The 20,291-nt window shown below is 42.2% G+C and overlaps 1 protein-coding gene across 2 annotated transcripts in view; it reads right to left on the minus strand.

Moving 5' to 3' along the window:
* Positions 1-20,291, minus strand: part of agap3 (ArfGAP with GTPase domain, ankyrin repeat and PH domain 3) — a 514,810-nt gene that overhangs the window by 260,105 nt on the left and 234,414 nt on the right. Inside the window, exon 1 of one of the 2 annotated variants that reach the window (XM_073044954.1) lies at positions 2,139-3,119. The exons of the other annotated variant lie outside the window; for it this stretch is intronic. Coding sequence (XP_072901055.1) covers positions 2,139-3,021 — 883 coding nt within the window. The 5' untranslated portion in view covers positions 3,022-3,119. Of the gene's footprint in view, positions 1-2,138; positions 3,120-20,291 lie in introns of those variants that run through there. 2 annotated transcript variants of the gene reach the window in all.

Here is a 20,291-nt window from a genome sequence, read left to right on the forward strand (position 1 = left end):
CCTGTATTCACTGGAGTTCAGAAGATTGAGGGGAATCTCAATGAAACCTACTGAATATTGAAAGGTCTATATAGAGTAGATGTGGAGAGGATGTTTCCAATATTGGCAGAGTCTTGGACCAGAGGGCACAACCTCAAAATAGAAGGACATCCCTTTGGAACAAAGATGAGGAATTTCTTTAGCCAGAGGGTGGTGAATCTGTAGAATTCATTGCCACAGATGGCTGTGGAGGTCAAGTCATTGGGCATATTTAAAAGTTGATAGTTCTTGATTAGTAAGGGTGTCAACGATTATGGGGAGAATGCAGGGGAAAGTGGTTGAAAGAGATAATAAATCAGCCAAGATGGAATGGCGGAGCAGACTTAATGTGCTGAGGGGCCCAGTTTCTGCCCCTATGTCTTATTGTCTTCTGGTTATGAGGAGAAGGCAAGAGAATGGAGTTGAGAGAGAAAATAAATCAGCCATGATTAAATAACAGAGCCAATGACCCTCTGGACTAAAACTCCACTCACCTGAACAGAACACTAATCCCTCAATAACAAACTACTGCCACCTCACTGGGTGACCTGTTCCAACTAAGCCTCAGCTAGAAAGCAGCAAGCAGTGAAAGATCTAAACCAGCCATTCTCAACGGGTGCCATATGGCCCCTTTGGGGGCCCTGGCACATTTGAAGGGGGCCACCAACTGAAAACTGTGAGAAGGGGAGCCCCAAGTGTTTATGGTAACTGAACTGAAAAAATACCCAAGCAGCAACCTTCATTGGAGTCAATAGTTTCCCTCCTATTTATAATACCTTTCCAACATACTGTTTGAATTTGGTAAATTCATTGCTTAAGCTCCTCCCACACAACCTCACTTCAGAATCAGTCGCGAATCAGAGTGCACCAGGTCAACGTATTCAATCAAGGGTTCTCGCATCCATTATCGCCATACTTCATTCTCCGAAGATCAGCGTGTCTTGCTAGGCCTTTTTTAGCCTAGTAACTTTAAAGTATATGTGTTTGGATATATTAGTTGGTTGAGAGCGATTCAGGAACAGAATTGATATCGCAACAAGAGGTGACCCCCAACTGTGATTGTCTAATTTGGAGCCCGATATCATGAAACTTGCAGAAAAGCACCAAGCTCAAGGATCACATTAGGCCTGATAGATGTTTAATTTCATACAGTCTTTTTTTAGGTTTTGTCCAGTATGTTGGAATGTTCAAATTTTCTTGATGTTCAATAATAAATGATTTTCTGTCTGTCTATTTGTGTTGTATCCCTGTTTGAAAGGGGTCCCTGGAACCTGAGAAGAGCTCCTAAGGGGGGCCGTGGCCAAAAAATGGTTTTGAATCACTGATCTAAAGGGTTAAATGTAACTGGAACTCCAGCTTTGATGAATGGAAAAAGTTACTTTAGAAAAGAAAGTGCATAAATGTTTTAAAAATGCTTTACTAGAACGGTGAAGGAAACAACAGCAGCTCAAACCCTCCCATCAGGCAGATTATAAAATTCTCATACAACTGGAGCAACTGTTGAATGCTGGGAAAGAAATCAGGTTCTGCTCCTGCAGGAGAACACTGCTCAGATGTGTCATGCTTCAACTCCTCCCTTCACCTTCAGCTACTGACTCACAAATAATCCTGTAATTTAGACTGCAAGGTCACGCCCAGGCTTTCGATGTTGCAAGGGTTAATCAAGCAACCTTAACCTTTCCAATCGACTCATTATAACATCCCCGCCCCGAGTTGATAACAGTTCAATGGACAGCCAGCACCACAGGTAACTACCATACTTTCATTTTGAAGATAAACCTATCCTGGGTTAACATCCATAGTTTCTTAAAGCAAGCAGCATGCTGAAACTCAGGCAACACAGTGTTGATTCCCCAAACCTCTTTAACTCCACACCAGTTAATGGCACAGTGTTCAGGAAGGATTTCTGTGACACAACACGTTAAGTTTATTAGTACAGAGCTACTCTATTTCAACATTGTTAGTTGAAGTTTGGTTAATACATCTCCCAATAACTGATTAATTTCATTGCTTAGATCCAGCCCCATACAACAAACACCATCTTTGCCAAAATCTCCCCAAAGATTGTTGCTATTCTTTGCTGACCCCAGGTTGTGTGGCACACTTGGAAACCAGTTTACCTTCCAATGATGGCACTTCACCTCTGACCCTCGCTCCAACAACAGTGAGAGACTCACTACTCCTACACTGGCCCTCAGTTAAGGAAGTCCAGCCATTGTTCCGTCTCTCTGATTGTAATTGACCAGTTTTCTGTGGTTCTTTGAGGCCAAAAAAGTGCTTTTTGCGAAAGTGGGCAGTCAGGATCTTCCACCAGCTGCTTTGCTCAGAGTTTGCTTTTGGGGAATTTGCAGAATTCCCTCTGCCAGGTAAAGGTGGTGTCTGCTCCGGCCAATTCTTACTTTCCTCTTGCTTTTGCGACTCACAGGCGTGGGGCTGCGGTCTTTGTGGAAAAGAGTCTCCAACACTCTGTGTTCTGACCCTGCTGCCCTCGGGCTCCTTTGTCTCGGGCACCCTCTTCAGCCGGAAACTTAAGCTTCTCCTCAGTGATTTGAATAATACATTGGAATTTTGGGTCTTGAGATCTGTTGCTGTCTCTTTTGCACCTCCAGTTTTCGCAGATGAGCCTGCCCGTCTCTGACTGGACCATCGATAGCCTGTTCGTAGGAAACGGCCACTATCAGACCTGGTGACCCTGCTGGTCTGCGGAGTTTCAACAGCAGCTGCAGACTTGGCCTCGCCTTGTGAAGAGGTTTTGTATGTCTCAAGGAAACTCATACTGAGAGGTCTATGTAACTCCTTCCTGCCAGCACGTACAGATACTGCTGCTTCACCATCCTGCGACGAAAGTTCCCTTTCAGACTGTGACTCGAGATCGATCCCTCTCGCTCCGTATAGTCCTGCTGATTCCAGCTCTAGCTGTAATCCGATCTTGTCCCCTGGGACACAGATGCTCCTGGGACGTCTTGGTCTGTTACCAAAAGATCCCGGCAGGGTAGCCACCATCGGTTTCCTGGAGAACCCGACCGCGTCACAGGGGTCGGCCTCCTTCCGGATACAAGCCGCCCGGCCCTCAGTCAGTCTCTTCAGTTTAACCTGTAAAGCCCCGGTAATATTTACCTGTTCAGTCACTGCAGACTCAGCCCATTCACCAGCTGGGTGGCAGCAGGCACACTTGTTTGCAGTCAGCTTGCACTGCGCTTGCAACATCCTCCCGTGCCCCAGTGAACAGCCCTGCACCTCCAGCTCTGTCCTCAGAGGCAGGACCACACAATCAGCTCAGCCTCACATCAGTGGACCTTGCACACTTCCCCCCTGCGATCCCCACCACGCTCGGCACCAGCCTTCTGCCCACCAGCCTCTGCCCGTCAGGAGCTGCCACATTCGGGGCCCGTCAAGCAGCACCAGCATCTTCTACTCTCAGCAGAGTCGCTGGGTGCTGCTGTCTTCTCGCTTGAAGGAGAACATTCTTCTCTGCTTGAGTCACCTCAGAATCGGCAGCCAACCAGCTTTAATAACAATCCACACGGGGAGGGTCAGCAAGCTCTCACTGAACAGCAGCTACCAGAACACAGGGCTGCCAGGATGGGTCTCACACCTTACAGCATGCAGTGGTCAGCTCAGCTCGTCTCAACAGCAAAGGACTCCGGGCCCTGCACTGAAGTTTCTTTCCTCAGTGCAGCAGCCCGCAATGCTGCTACGAGCCTGCGGCTGAAAGTCTCTTGTTGTAACTTGCACTGAGAACTGTGACATGTCAGCTCCTTCTGCCTCAGACCTGGACGTAATTAGTTCAGAAATACTCTCTCACACACTGCTCCTGCATGCCTGTACCTTGCACTTTATCTGTCAACAGAGGGAGAGGGAGAGAGAGGAGAGTGGGAAAACATGGAGTGGATCTACTTAAATCCCAGTGCCTATTAGGTTAGCTTTATTTGACACGTACATTGAAACAGTGTGAAATGTGTCACCTGCATCAATGACTAACACAGTCCGAGGATGTGCTCGGGTAGGTCGCTTTCAGTGCCGACATACCATGCCCACAACTGAGTAATCCTTACTAACCCATGTCTTTGGAACATGGGAGGAAACTACAGCCCCCAGAGAAAGCCCACATGGTCACAGGGAGAATGTACAGACACCTTACAGACAGTGGCAGAATTGAACCCAGGCCATCGATGCTAACTGCTATGCTACCATACTGCCCCTTCTCATCCACTGCAGAGACCAAAAGACAGCGCAGTGAGGTCAGGGCAAAAACATCAGCTCACTGATGACAGAACAAGCAGCAGGAGAAAATCCTGATAATCAGGTAATAAACAGAAAGTGCTGGAAACGTTCTGCAGTCAGGCAAGGAATCGAGTTAACAGGTCAGATTAAGGTCTCTTCATTGAGTTAATGTCTGCTTCCAGAGAAACTACCTGACCAGTATCTGTTTTTATTTCATACTTCCACCATTGGCTGTCTTTTGATTTTCAATACCTGGCAACATGGAGCTGTGCCTCAACAGACTGTTAATTTCACCTGCCCTGGCCTCCAGTGCCAGGCTCAGACTTGAAACCAGGCAGGAGAACCCCTGGTTCTGTACTGCCTACACTTGGGGATCTCAGGACACAGAGTGGCTAAGATGCAAAACCCAATGCCTGCAAAGGTGGTAGCAATATTCCCTACAGACACACTTTCAAGGTCTCTTTCCAACTCATGTTCGGATTATTATTTTTATTTGCATAGTTTGTCTTCTTTTGCACATTGATTATTCATCAGTGTTGTCTGTTTATGCATAGTTCTCATAAAATTCTATTGCGTTTTTTCCTGTCAATGCCTACAAGAAAATGAATCTCAAGGTAGAATATAGTATCATATATGTCTGTCTGATAATAAATTTACTTTGAACTCAGGAATTCCAAAGGGGGATCTTACAGAATATGAAGGGCAATTAAATACAAGCATAAAGTAAGATTGTTCTCGAGGGACCAAGCACAGACACAATGAATCACATTTCCTCTGTAACTGTATTAATAATCTATGGGGCAGCACAGTTGACAAAAAGCGCCACAATGTCAGTTGTTCCTTGACACATTAAGTCTACCCCATTTGGCAGGAGTAAAAATCCAATATTGGAAAACAAGAAGGTTGTACTCAGTATCTGAGACCAACGTTTGTCCCACTGCTACATCAATAAAACAAGGCCATCTGGTAATCATCCCATTGCTGTTTGTGGGACCTACTATCTCAATTCATTTCTCCCACATCAGAAGTTATGCTCTTCACTGCATGTGAAGTGCTTTGGAATGTTGGGCCATGAAATGAGCAGTGGAAATGCGAGCTCACTTAGACAATGAAATGCAGAACCTGGGATGGAAATCAAAGGAGGCAAAATGTAATTCCTCACAATTCACTGAGCAATCCAGGAAATTCGCCCAGTGACCCAACCCTGTCCAAGGAACTTTAAACAGAATTACCTGACTTACAACCATACAGTGAACAAGCAAGGTGAGAATGCAAGCTACAAATACATTGTACAAGTACACAGCTTGCTGAAAGTAGCATCATAGGTAGACAGTGTGGAGAATAAAGCAATTAGAATGCTGGCCTTTAACAGTTAGAGCACATAGAAACATAGAAAATAGGTGCAGGAGTAGGCCATTCGGCCCGTCGAGCCTGCACCGCCATTCAGTATGATCATGGCTGATCATCCAACTCAGAACCCTGTACCTCCTTTCTCTCCATACCCCATGATCCCTTTAGCCACAAGGGCCATATCTAACTTCCTCTTAAATACAGCCAATGAACCGGCCTCAACTGGTTCCTGTGGCAGAGAATTCCACAGATTCACCACTCTCTGAGTGAAGAAGTTTTCCTCATCTCGGTCCTAAAAGGCTTCCCCTTTATCCTTAAACTGTGACCCCCTCGTTCTGGACTTCCCCAACACTGGAAACAATCTTCCTGCATCTAGCCTGTCCAATCCCTTTAGAATTTTATACGTTTCAATAAGATCCCCCCTCAATCTTCTAAATTCCAGCGAGTATAAGCCTAGTCGATCCAGTCTTTCTTCATATGAAAGTCCTGCCGTCCCAGGAATCAATCTGGTGAACCTTCTTTGTACTCCCTCTATGGCAAGAATGTCTTTCCTCAGATTAGGGGACCAAAACTGCACACAATAGCATGGAGTATACGAGGTGGAACATTATGTTGCAGTTTTAAAGATGATGGTGAGACAACACCTAAAGTATTGTGTACAGTTTCAGTTGCCCTGCTATAGGAAATACATCATTAAACTGGAAAGACATGCAAAGATATACAAGGATGCTACATGTATATAAGTGCCTGAGCCAACAGGAAAGGTTGATCAGAGATGACTTTATTGCTGATTGAGAGGCGGCCTTAGATGTTTATAAAATCATGAGGGATATAAACACAGTCCTTTTTCAGAGAACAGCAACTACAAACAAGAAGGAATAGGTTTAAGGTGAGAAGTGAAAGATTTGAAAAGTAGTTGAAGGGCAACTTCTTCATGCAGAGGGTGATGTGTATATGGAATAGACTGCTGGAGGCAGGCAAAATATCAACATTTAAAAGACATTTGGATAAGAGGGATGTAAGGCCATCAGACTAACTGCAGAAAGTATTAGGCCATCCGTCCATTGAGTCTGCTCCGCCATTTCATCATGGCTGATCCCAGATCCCATTCAACCACAAACACCTGCCCTCTCATCATATCCCTTGATGCCCCAAACAACTTCTGCTTTAAATATACCCACAGATATGGCCTCCACCAAAGTTCCACAAATTCACCACTCTTTGGCTTAAACAAAAATCCTTCCTACCTCTGTTTTAAAAGGTTGCACCTCAATTTTGAGGCTGTGCCCTCTAATTCTGGATACCCCACCAGAGGAAACATTCCCTCTACATCCACCTTATCTTTTCAATGTTCAGTAGGTTTCAATGAGATCCCCCAACATTCTTCTAAATTCCAGTGACTACTGATCCAAAACTGCCAAACACTCCTCACATGTTAACCCCTTCATTCCAGGAATCATCCTCATGAACATCCTCTTGACTCTCTCCAATGACAACTCATCCTTTCTGAGATAAGGGGCCCAAAACTGTTGACAATACTCCAAGTGTGGCCTGACTAGTGTGTTATAAAGCCTCAGCATTATCTCCTTGTTTTTATATTCTATTCCCCTTGAAATAAATACCAACTTTGCATTTGCCTTCTTTACCACAGACTCAACATATGATTTAACCTTCTGGAAGTCTTGCATGAGGACTCCCTATGTCCGTTTGCATCTCTGATGTTTGAATTTTCTCCTCATTTAGATAACAGTCTGCACTATTATTCCTTTTACCAAAATGCATTATTAAACGTTTCCCAACAATATATTCCATCCAACAACACACACACAAAATGCTGGTAGAACACAGCAGGCCAGGCAGTATCCATCCGCCATGTTTTTGCCCATTCTTCCAATGTGTCCGAGTCCTGCTGCAATCGTATTGCTTCTTCAGCATTACCTATCCCTCCACCTGTCTTCATATCATCCACAAACTTTGCCACAAAGCTATCAACTCCATTACCCAACTCACTGACAAACAATGTGAAAGGTAGCAGTCCCAATACTGACCCATGAGGAACACCACTAGTCACTGGCAACCAAACAGAAAAGACCCCCTTTATTCCCACTTGCTGCCTCCTGTCTGTCAGCATTTCTGCTATCAATGCCAGTATCTTTCCTGTAAAGCCATCTGATTTTATCTTGTTAAGCCTTCTGAAAATCTAAGTAAATGACATCCACTGCCTCTCCAAGTATCCCAAAACTGTGTCATTACTAATAGACTTTCCCAACCACTAATAAGCTGACTGGTCTATAATTTCCTTTCTTTTGCCTTCCTCCTTCTTAAAGAGTGGGCTGACATTTGCAATCTTCCAGTCCTCCAGGACCATGTCAGTATCAAGTGATTCTTGAAAGATCATGACCAATGCATCGGTTATCTCTTCTTCTAGGACTTTCCTCTCCCTTTGGAATAGCAATGGCACTCACTCCTGCTCCAACACTCACGAACCTCTGGGATACAGCTAGTGTGTTCCACAGTAAAGACGAAAACAAAGTACTTAATAAATTCACCTGTCATTTCTTTGTCCTCACCAGTATCATTTTCCAGTGGTCCAGTATCAACTTTCACCTCCTCTTTATTCTTTATATAACCGAAAAAACTTACAGTATTCTGCTTTATATTATCGGCTAGTTTGCCCTTGTATTTCAGTTTTACCTTTCTTAAAGTCTTTTTTTAGTTGTCTTTTGTTAGATTTTAAAACTTCCCCAATCATCCAACTTCCAACTCACATTTGCTACCGTATATGTCCTTTCCTTAGCTTTTATGTACAGCATAATTTCCCTTGTCAGCCACGGTTGCCTAGCCCTGCCATTTGAGAACTTCTTCTGTGGGACATATCTGTGGGGCCTTGTGAACTATTCCCAGAAACTTCAGGCACCTCTGTTCTGCCATTATTCTTCATAGTCTGATGGAAACAAAGCCACTCTATTTTAAAGACAGTACTACATAGATTGATACTTGATGAACTACAGAATGATAGGTTATTTGGGAAGGCAAGAATCTGAGCTGAGGTTATAATCAGATCGAGCACAATCTTATTGAGCTGTCAAGTTGATTTGAAGAGGCAGCTGCTCTGAATCCAAGTTTGTACTAACCCTTGGATATTCACTGTTGATCCTGCCACTTCCTGCACTATAACTTCCTGTTCTCTTCCAAAATAACAAACCTGCGTTACAAACTTCATCTATGCTCTGGGCTAGAACGCCACCTAAGTATCTCCCTCTCTAACCAGTGTACTGGTAGACATTAAGAAAGCTAGAGAGAAAAACAAAAGTTCCTGGACAAGAGCAGTGGTTCACTAAGCCATTCAGCTACTCCAAGAACACAATGGGGAAACCAGCAGGTAGAGATAACAACACACACAAAATGCTGGTGGAACACAGCAGGCCAGGCAGCATCTATAAGGAGAAGCACAGTCGACGTTTCAGGCCGAGATCCTTTGTCAGGACACACACACAAAATGCTGGTGGAACACAGCACGACAGGCAGCATCTATAAGGAGAAGCAATGTCGACGTTTCGGGCCGAATCCCTTCATCAGGACTGCAAACATGAGGAAATCTGCAGATGCTGGAAATTCAAGCAACACACACAAAATGCTGGTGAAACACAGCAGGCCAGGCAGCATCTATAAGGAGAAGCACTGTCGACGTTTCAGGCCGAGACCCTTCGTCAGGACTGACAGGTAGAGATAATCTCAGTCCCAAACACCATAGATTCTGCAGATTCTGGAAATCCAGAGTAACATGCACAAACTGCTGAAGGAGCTCAGTAGGTCAGGCTGCATCTATGGAAAAGAATAAATAGTCAGCAGTTTAGGCCAAGACCCTTCATCAGGCTGGGGGAAGAAGCCAGAATGAGAAGGTAAGGGGAGAGGGAAGAGTACAAGCTAGAAGGTGATAGGTACAGCTAGATCAGGGGGATGGTTGGTGAGTGGAGGAGAGAGGATGAAGTGAGAAGCTGGGAGGTGATAAGGTGGAAAAGGTAAAGGGCTAAAGAAGAAGAAATTGTGATAGGAGAAGGGAATGGAACAAGAGAGAAAGGGAAGAAGCAGGGGCATCAGAGAGAGGTTCTGATCCATCGCTCTGTCCACAACAAGCAGGATTCCTTGTGGACAACCATTTTAATTCCACTGTCCATTCACATTTGGGCATGTCAGCCCTTGGCCTCCTCTGCTGCCACTTTCAGGTTCTGCCTGGGTAATCTCCATGCTGAAAGCACGAATATCAATTTTTCTAACTGTAGTAATTTCTCCCCCCTCTGTCTTCTCTCTTTTTCCATTCCCCGTTTTGGCTCCCTTCTTACCTCTTCTCTTCTTCTTGCCTACCTATTATGTCTCTGTAATGCCCCTCCTCCTTGCCTTTCTTCCATGGTCCACTCTCCTCTCTTATCTGATTCCTTCACCTTTAACCCTTTACCTTTTCCACCTATCAACTACCAGCTTCTCACCTCACCCCATTCACCCCCTTTACCCACCTACCTTCTCCCTTACTGGTTTGATCTCTCACCTAGCTTGTACTCCTTCCCCTCTCCCACCCCCCACTACCTTATTCTGGTTTCTTCCTCCTTTTTTTCCCATCCTAATGAAGAGCCTTGGCCTGAAAATCAACTTGTTATTCCTTTCTATAGATACTGCCTGACTCGATGAGTGTCTCCAAAATGTTGTATGATTACCTCAGTTCCCCCCCACCCCACCCCGTTCATGCCCAGCCAGGTGAGAAGGGTGACCTCCATTCACCTGGGGTACTCAATGTGTGAGCCCAATAACAACGTGCAAGTTCAGAGCAGAAATCAGCCAGCTGGCTCCTCAAGCCTGCTTAACAATTCAATAAGATCCTGTATATTGTCATCTCAACTCTGCATTGCTGTTAGTAACCTATCAACCTGTTGTTTATCAAGCATCTGTCTGGGCTCCTAGTGACCTCTAGTGATCAGAACCTGAACTGCACTCACAGGCAATAACCTGAACAGCAACACCGCTGTAGCGGTCGGTCCCTGCTGCATCAGTGGGAAAATGGAGGCACTTATTCATTAAGTGCAAGTAATTCCAGGGCTGGAACATTATCAATTTCAGTCTCAAGTCTGGAATAACTTAGACTTGGGAGCAGCAGGGAATACCTGGAGCCTCACCTTTGGACATCAAGGGTCTCGGCCTGAAACGTTGACAGCGCTTCTCTCTACAGATGCTGCTTAGTCTGCTGTGTTCCACCAGCATTTTGTGTGTGTTGCAGTGAAATGTGCTGTTTGCAATAACGGCCAACATAGTGTGAGGACAGGGACAGTCCGTGTCACTATGCTTCGGGTGCCAACATAGCTTGCCCACAACATACTAGCTCTAACCAGTACACCTTTCTGGAATATGGGATGAAACCTTAGCACCCAGAGGAAACCAATGTAGTCACAGAGCAAACATACAAACTGCTTACAGACAGCGATGGGAATTGAACCATGATCAGTATTCACTGGCATTGTAAAGCATTGTACTAACCACAATACTACTGTGCCTCCCCTCTAGGCCTTCTACTAATTACAACTACAACCTGTGCTTACTGGACCCTCTACAAAAGAAGGTAGATTGCAGTGGCCACATCTGTAATATTGCATTCAATTCTGGTCAGCCCTTTATCAGAAGTATGTGAAAGATTTAGAGAGGGTGCAGAAGAGGTTTACTACATTTCTGCCTGGGTTAAAATGAATGTGGTATGAGCTAAGTCTGGACAGACTAGGGCCGTTTTCTCTGGAGCGGAAGCTGAGGAGAGACCTGAAACATCGACTGCACTTTTTTCCATAGATGCTACCGGGCCTGCTGAGTTTCTCCAGCATTTTGTGTGTGTTGCTTGGATTTCCAACATCTGCAGATTTTCTCTTGTTTGTGATTAGACGCTGAGCATGTTGAACTTTTTATTATTGAAGTTAGCATGAGGAATGACAATATAGAAATCATGAGGGACACAGATAAGGTGAATGCGCACAGTCTTTTTCTCAGGGTTGGGGAATCCGGAACTAGATAGCATAAATTTAATAGGAAACTGAAGGGTAACATTTTCAAATACAGAAGTAGTCTGTATTTGAAATGCGCTACCAGATGAAGTGATTGAGGTAGGTACATTAATATGTTTAAAACATATTTGGACAGATATATGTGTAGGAAAGGTTTAAGATCATAAGATACAGGAGCAGAAATGGGCCAACCAGCATATCAAGTCTGCTCCACCATTTCATTATGCCCGATATATTATCCCCCTCAACCCCCATTCTTTGGCCTTCTCCCCAAAACCTTTGATGCTCTGACTAATCAAGACCTATCAGCCTCCACTTTAACCATACTTGGTCTCCACAGCCGTCTTGTGCAAATGAACTCCACAGAGTCACAACCCTTTGGCTAAAGAAATGCCTCATCATCTCTGTTCTAAATAGATGACCCTCTATTCTAAGGTGGTGCCCTCTGGTCCTAGACAGGTACAAATTAGGCATTTAAGAGGCTCTTAAACACATGAACAGAAGGGTTTAGTTTAAATAGGATTAATACATCACGAGTATGTCACTTCCCACTACTGGTGCAAAATACAGAAGCACTGACTCAAGAAAGCCACATCAAAGATCCCCACCATCCAGCCCATGCCATCTTCTCACAGCTGCCATTGGGCAGGGGGTTCAGAAGCCTGAAGTTCCACATCACCAGATTCAGGAACAGCCACTTCCCTTGAATCATTCAGTTCTTGAAACAACCAGCACAACCCTAAATAATAGTTTAGCAACACTTTCATCACGCTGCATTAAAATGGTCTACATTTTAAATTGTGTTCTTCCTTGCAAGATTTATGTATAATTTGTTGAATGTATATTTTTAATGTATTTGTTTAATGTTTGCCATGTACCTGTGATGCTGCTGCTAGTAAGTTTTTTGCTGCACCTGTGTCTACATGGTTTATTATTGTCACATTGAGATAGAGTGAAATCTTGCTTGCATACTGCTACTAAAAATCAAATCATTACAGAGTGCACTGAGCTAGAATAAGGTAAAACAATAACAATGCAGTATAAAAGGTAAAAGCTACCCAAAGTGTGCAGTGCAGGTAAACAATAAAATGCAAGATCATAACAACATACAGTGGACTGTGAGGCAAAAAATCCATCTTTTCGTACAAGAAGTCCATTCAGGAGACTGGTAACAGGGGGGTAGAAGCTACCTTTGAGCCTGGTGAAACACACTTTCATGCTTTCTTTGATATATAGGCTGCTTTACTGAGGCAACAAGAAGGGTAGACAGAACATATGATATTGCACTTGATTTTGACCTGTTTACTTTGCTCCAAAGAAAATGATTGCCATCAAGACAAAAGTTCTTCATTGCTAGATGCCGTAATCAACAAGGGAAGAGGGTGAAGGTTAGGAATCACATTTCATTTAAGTGCTTCTTTGGCTGGCTCTTCTTTGGAGCCGATTACAGAACAGCTACCAACTGTGCAGTAAAGTATCTATCACCCTTCATTCTGATGCACGTTGTTGGAAGCTGTAGAGGTGGATACAATTATAACATTTAAAAAGACAAAATTCAAAGTAAATTTATTATCAAAGTGTGTATATTGTATACTACCACATACTACCTCAAGATTCAATTTTTGCGGGCATTTACTGGGGTAGAAAAAGAAATACAATAGAATTTTATGAAAACCTACATAAACAACAAATACTGACAAACACTGTAATTTGCAAAAGACAAACTGCAAATAGAAAATAAAATTGAGAACTTTAATTGTATAGAGTCTTTGAAAGTGTGTCAGTCGTCTGTAGAATCAATTCAGAGTTGAGCACTGTGAAGTTATCCATGCCAGTTCAGGTGTCTGATGGTTGAAGGGTTCCAGAACCTTTGGGAGTAGGCAGTTTAAATGGTTTCGGCATGGACCAGATGGGCCAAAGGGCCTGCTTCTGTGTTACACTTCTCTAAGACTCTATGAGACAGAGAAAATTACTTAGCATTCACCAAAACCAGGTCTTCAAATGAAATGGAATGGTTCTATGATTAACAGTGAGTGAATAAGCTGAGGTACACCTGTCTTCAGATAAGACTAACATAGAGCAGAAACCAAAAACAGACAGTAAACAGAGGTGGACTTTCCCACTGGCCCATGTGCCAAATAGACCTGGCTTCCAACAAAGATCACCAACACCCTGTCTTCTTCCTTCTCCTGAAATGCAGTTTATGCAGCCATTTTGCTTCCACAAACATCATGCCTCCATCAAAAACTTCCCTTTGCAAAGCTACCTGTGCTTGCAACACTCCACAGCGTTGCTAAACCAGAAAATCTAGCATTCACCTCATCCTTGAATGCTGTACACCAACAGGGTCCTTGTCAACACAAAGCACCCCAAACAAACTGGCCACTGGTAAGAAACCATGTTATACTTAGGGTTCAAAATTGACGAATTCCTCGGCCTTTGCTTTCGGATCACAATCACTGTCAGTGCTTTTGCTGTCAAAGCTGCTCCAGTCACAGTACAAACACAACTTTAAACTTAAAAAAAGACCTAACGTATGGACACCAGTTCTGCCAAAGTGTCCCATATATGAACCATCAATGGTTTCTCTTATACACATGACTGTGTGACTAGGCATAGCTTAAATACCATCTATAAATTTGTTGACAATACAACCATTGTTGGTAGAATCTCCGGTGGTGACGAGAGGGCGTACAGGAGTGAGATATGTCAACTAGTGGAGTGGTGCCGCAGCAACAACCTGGCACTCAACGTCAGTACAGGCAGTCCCCGGGTTACGTACGAGTTCCGTTCCTGAGTCTGTCTTTGTCGGATTTGTACGTAATTCGGAACAAGTATATTCGGTATTATTTAGCGTCAGTTCGGCAAACGTTTGTCTTAGTATATAGTATATATTTTACCTTGCTATGTATATAAAACACTTAAGAAACATATGTATTCCAATAATTAAACCACTGTGTTGCTTAGTAATAATTGTAGCTTTCATCGGGGCAGGGCGTTTCACATGCTCCATTATTCTCACTTTATCTGTTATCCTTTAAAGTTGTTCCAATTGTTAACCGACTGTAGCCTAACGCTTTTCCAATAACTGATGGCATTTCATCTCTTTCCAAACACTTTATTATTTCCACTTTATTTTCAATCGCGATCGCTTCCCGTTAATGGAACAGAAACACTGCAGGCGGCGGGTCTCCAGCTGTGCCGACTCCCGAGGTCCACTGGGTCCTAAGGACCACCACACCCTGTCAACGGAACAGAAACACTGCGAGCGGTGGGTCCCTGAGTCCACCGGGTCCTAAGGAACACCTCATAAGACAGGCTAAATGGGACAAGCGGGAGCTGTGCTGAGTTTGGGTATTTGATCCTTCACAATATTCTGCATGGGTATTTAAACTGGAGGTGGCAATGTTTTTTTTACGAGGTCGAGTTGCGAGCTCGACATCAACCCGGCACGGATGGTACAGGAGTCACTGGATCAACATCAACCTGGCACGAGAGCGGACAGTCTCTGGATCGAAGCTCTCGAAGCTCCGTTCTCGAGCCCAGCGCTGATCTCACAGCGCCACCAGCCAACCGGAACGGGGGGTGGGGGTGGGGCGCAGGGTCAGGGTGAATCTTACTAAGAAAAATTTAAGCCAAATACAAAGTTAAACACTCAACACAGTGTCAACGGCAACGGCTTAAAATGGCGGACGGCGTCGCAATTTGACTTAAAATGGCGGACGGCGGTCTCCTTCTTCGGTTCTTAAGTACGAGTTGTCCGTAAGTCGGACGTTCGTAACTCGGGGACTGCCTTAACGATGAAAGAGCTGACTGTGGACTTCAGGAAGGGTAAGATGAATGAACACATACCAATATTCATAGAGGGACCAGAAGTGGAGAGAGTGAGCAGCTTCAAGTTCCTGGGTGTCAAAATCTCTGAGGTTCCAACCTGGTCCCAACATATCGATATAGTTATAAAGAAGGCAAGATAGCGGCAATACTTTATCTGGAGTTTGAAGAGATTTGGCATGTCAACAAATACACTCAGAAACATCTATAGTGGTACCGTGGAGAGCATTCAGACAGGCTGCATCACTGCCTGGTATGGAGGGGCTACTGCACAGGATCAAAAGAAGCTGCAGAGGGTTGTAAATCTAATCAGCTCCATATTGGGTACTAGTTTACGAAGTACCCAGAACATCTTTAGGAAGCACTGTCTCAGAAAGGCAGCATCCATTATTAAGGACCTCCACCCACTTTTCTCACTGTTAACATCAGGAAAGAGGTACAGAAGCCTAAAGGAACACACTCAGCGATTCAGGAACAGCTTCTTCCCCTCTACTATCTGATTCCTAAATGGACATTGAAACTTTGGACACTGTCTCACTTTTTAAAAAAATATAGTATTTCTGTTTTCCCACATTTTTTAAAAATCTATTCAATATACGTAATTGATATATTTGTTTGTTTTTTTTTCTCTGCTAGATTATGTACTCCATTGAACTACTGCTGCTGCTAAGTTAACAAATTTCACGCCACATGCTGGTAATAAATCTGATTCTTTCCACAGATGCTGCTTGACCTGCTTAGTATTTTCAATACTTTGTGCTTATTGTGTCATATCCAATGCCCCTCCAGCAGCTAATACCCAAATTCTAACACTGAGACTTCATTCTTTCCTATATTTTTATTAATGTATATATCTAAGAATAGAGTACAGGAAAAAATATATATATGTCAATGCATTAAACTAAATCGCGTATAAAGACTCCTTACCCTACATCCGTACAAGTCAATTAGTCCGCACCATTGAAAAACAATAATTTTATTATTTTAAAAAATCTAACCCACTACCAAGACCGAAGCTGATTAGTAGAAAAAAAAAGAAAAAATATTGTTGATTATCATCTGTGCTTTAACAGCAAATCAAAGGTTTTGAAAATAATTCAGAAAAGGTCCCCACAATGTTTAAAAGTCTTGATTAGATTCAAAGATTGAACGTCAAATCTTCTCTAAATTTAAGTATGACAACACATCACATAACCATTGAGCGTGAATAGGAGGGGCCACATCTTTCCATTTAAGCAAAAGCGTCCTTCTGGCCACAAGAGACATAAAAGCCAAAATGTGCAAATCAGATTGCTTCAAAGTAATATCCTTTCCTCCAACAATACCAAGTAAAGCAGTCAAAGGATTAGGCTTGAAATTTACTTTAAAAACTATCGAAAAGGTTTGAAATACTTCTTTCCAATATTTTCCAAGACTCAGACATGTCCAAAACATATGAATGAGTGAAGCTTCTCCATTATTACATTTATCACAATACGGGGAAATATCTAAATAAAAACAAGATAGCTTATCCTTAGTCATATGGGCCCTATGGACCACTTTAAATTGAAGGAGAGAGTGATGGGCACAAAACGATGAAGTGTTAACCAGTTTAAAAATTTGATTCCAAGCTTCCTCAGAAATTGGAGTCTGTAAATCTTGTTCCCAAAGATTTTTAATTTTATCTAAAGGAACAATTCTCATTCCCAACAGGATATTACAAATATAGATCCATTATAAAAAGGTTTCAGATTAAAGATTACATCTAGTAGATTCTTATCAGGACTTTTAGGAAATGTACTTATTTGAGACCGTAAAAAATCTCTTACTTGTAGATATCGGGGAAAAAATGCATTTTGGGTAAACTATATTCAGTTGACAATTGTTCAAACGAAAAAAGACTTCCCTCTACAAACAAGTCCTGAAAGCATTTAATACCTAATCTATCCCATTCTTTAAAAGCCACATTAATCATAGAGGGTTTAAAAAAATAATTAGAAAAAAATGGGACTCAAAAGAGAAAATCTCAATAAGCCAAAATATTTTTGGAATTGTATCCAAATCCTCATAGCATGTTTAACTGCCAGATTATGTTAACTTACTCAAAGACAAAGGAAGTAAGGATCCAAGAAGAGAAGTAATATAGAATTTATTAACAGAATTAGCTTCTAAAAAAACCCACATCGGGCAATCCTCACATTTATATAATAAAACCAAAATGTAAGATTTCTTATATTAACTGCTCAATAATAAAATTTAAAGTTTGGTAAGGCTAATCTTCCATTCTTTTTATCTTTCTGAAGATGAATTTTATTTAATCTGGAACGCTTATTCTTCCATATATAAGATATAATAGAGTCAAAAGAAGCAAAAAAGGATTTAGGAATGAAAACCGGCAATGCCTGAAAGAGATATATAAATTTAGGTAATATATTCATTTTGATAAGAGTTAATTTGACCAATTAATGATAACGAAAAAGGCGACCAATTTGTTAGTATTCTTTTTACATGATTCAATAGAATAAGAAAATTTTCTTTAAATAGACACTTACAATTTTTAGTGATTGTTATACCTAAATAGGTAAGATGGTTCCTTACAATTTTAAAAGGAAAGTTAGAAATTAATGGTATCAAATTGTTCAAAGGGAAAAGTTCACTTTTATGTAGGTTTAAATTATTATCTGAAAACCGGCTAAAAAAGGAGAGTAAAGAAAGCACATGGGGTAATGAAGTCTCGACATTAGAAATAAATAGCAACAAATCATCAGCATACGAGACTTTATGAATGGTGTCCCTCCTTAAAATACCGGTAATATCATTAGATTCTTGAAAAGCAATGGCTAAAGGTTCTAAGGCCAAATCAAAAAGCAAAGGACTCAATGGACAACCTTGTCTCGTGCCATGTTCTGAGACTTCATGACCAACTACACCTGATCTACATTAGACCTACTCTGGCAGATTGGACCACAGGACCAAGATGAGGTCACTGAGCCTCTCAAATTATTTTTGATTCAATTCAATTATCACCAATATGTACATTAAAACCATATATCCACTTTAATTTTGCAAATATTAACAATATTATTTATCTATTTAGGAATACAGTGCAGAACAGGTCCTCCCACAAGCCACAGCACCCAGCAACCCATCTATTTAAGCTTAGCCTAATCACAGGACAATTCACCGTGACCAATTACCGTAGATGCCGGATTATAAGCCGCTACTTCTTTCCCACGCTTTGAACAGCTTTGAACACTGCGGCCTTTACTACGGTGCGGCTAATGCATGGTTTTTTTTCATGCCGCCAAAAACATTTTGCCTCGTAACAGTAGACCAATAAAATTGATGAGTAGTTCACAGAGGTCCAATGAAATTGTACGATAAATCAAGCGCACTTTCACAATTAAATTATTGTAAATCAGTCATTTGTACTCACCCTCATCAACATGGAAAACACTCGAAGAAAAGCATTGTGCTGCCTTTATGGCAGTTATTTAGTTTATAATATTTTCGCTTAGTAATTCATTTGTTAGTATTTTCTAGTTAAAGTTAGAAGTGTTTTAAGTATATTTGTTTTCTGTACTACATCCCGGGATGCTATGACGTCACATCCGGTTTCGCCGCGTCTTGTGGGAAAATACCGGTTTGCGATAAACGGAAAGGTGGGGGCGAGCGCATTAGACCCGCGCGAGAACGCTGCTTTTAAGTTAAAGGCGATCAATAACTTTTCCTGGTAGGCTGCAGTATATATTTTTTTACCAGTCGTTAGGAGATATTGGAATGTTGTTTGTGCACTGTTCAGTAAAAAAGTATACGCAACGTAATTTGTGTGTTACCGATACGTATGTATATTTAAAAGTAGCCGTGTTACAGGCACGGTTCGAAAAAAAGCATTTGCAATATGTATTTGTTTATGTTACCATACGGATTTAATTAAAAGTTAAAAAATCCTCACGTGTAATATCTTTCTGTGTAAATATCTCATATTACAACGTGGGACACCTGCGGCTTAAAATCCGGTGCGGCTTGTACAAGTACAAAATTGATTTTCTTTCTAAAATTAGAGCCTGCGGCTTTTAATCAGGTGCGCTCTGTAGTACGGAATCTACGGTAATCTATTACCTAGTACATCCTTGGACTGTGGAAGCAAACTGGAGCACTTGGAGGAAACCTACATGGTCGCATTATTATTGATGCATGCATGACTGGGTACCTAGTTATTATAAACTGAGGGTATAATTCCAACACAGCAAAGGAAGTGACCACCAGCCTGCTCAGACATAATTGCACAGATCTAAAGTTCTCAATTTGGAGTTTCTTTTCAAGCTTCATCTAAATCTGTTTTGTTCCATAGCAGTGACTGATAATTTCCATACAATCACCACGCTATAGAAGGAGATGGTAGCAATACTGCACGGGGAGGGAGAGACAGGAAGAAATTCAACATATAGGATGGGTTTATTCACACTAATGTTGGAGACTGAAGGGTGAATTTATAGATGTTTGTAAAGTTGTGAGAGGCGTGAGTAAAATAGATGAGAGTATTTTTCACAGGACTTGGGAGTCCAGAACTCGAGGGCATAGGATTAAGATGAGAGGGAAGGAATTTAAAGGAAATCTGAGAAGTAAGTTTTCCCACAGACAGAGGATGGTAGATATATTGCACAAGCTGCAAGAGGCAGGTACAATAATAATATCTTAAAGGTATTTGAGCAGGTAATTAGCATAGGTTTATACAGGACAATGGAATTGGCATGGATGGGCACCACAGCTGGCATGGATGAAGATGGCCAAGAGACCGGTTTCTGTGCCTGTACAACTCAATGATTCTATGATGAGGAATTCATTTCA

Source organism: Hemitrygon akajei, chromosome 1 (assembly GCF_048418815.1).
Source record: "Hemitrygon akajei chromosome 1, sHemAka1.3, whole genome shotgun sequence".
Lineage (NCBI taxonomy): Eukaryota > Metazoa > Chordata > Chondrichthyes > Myliobatiformes > Dasyatidae > Hemitrygon > Hemitrygon akajei.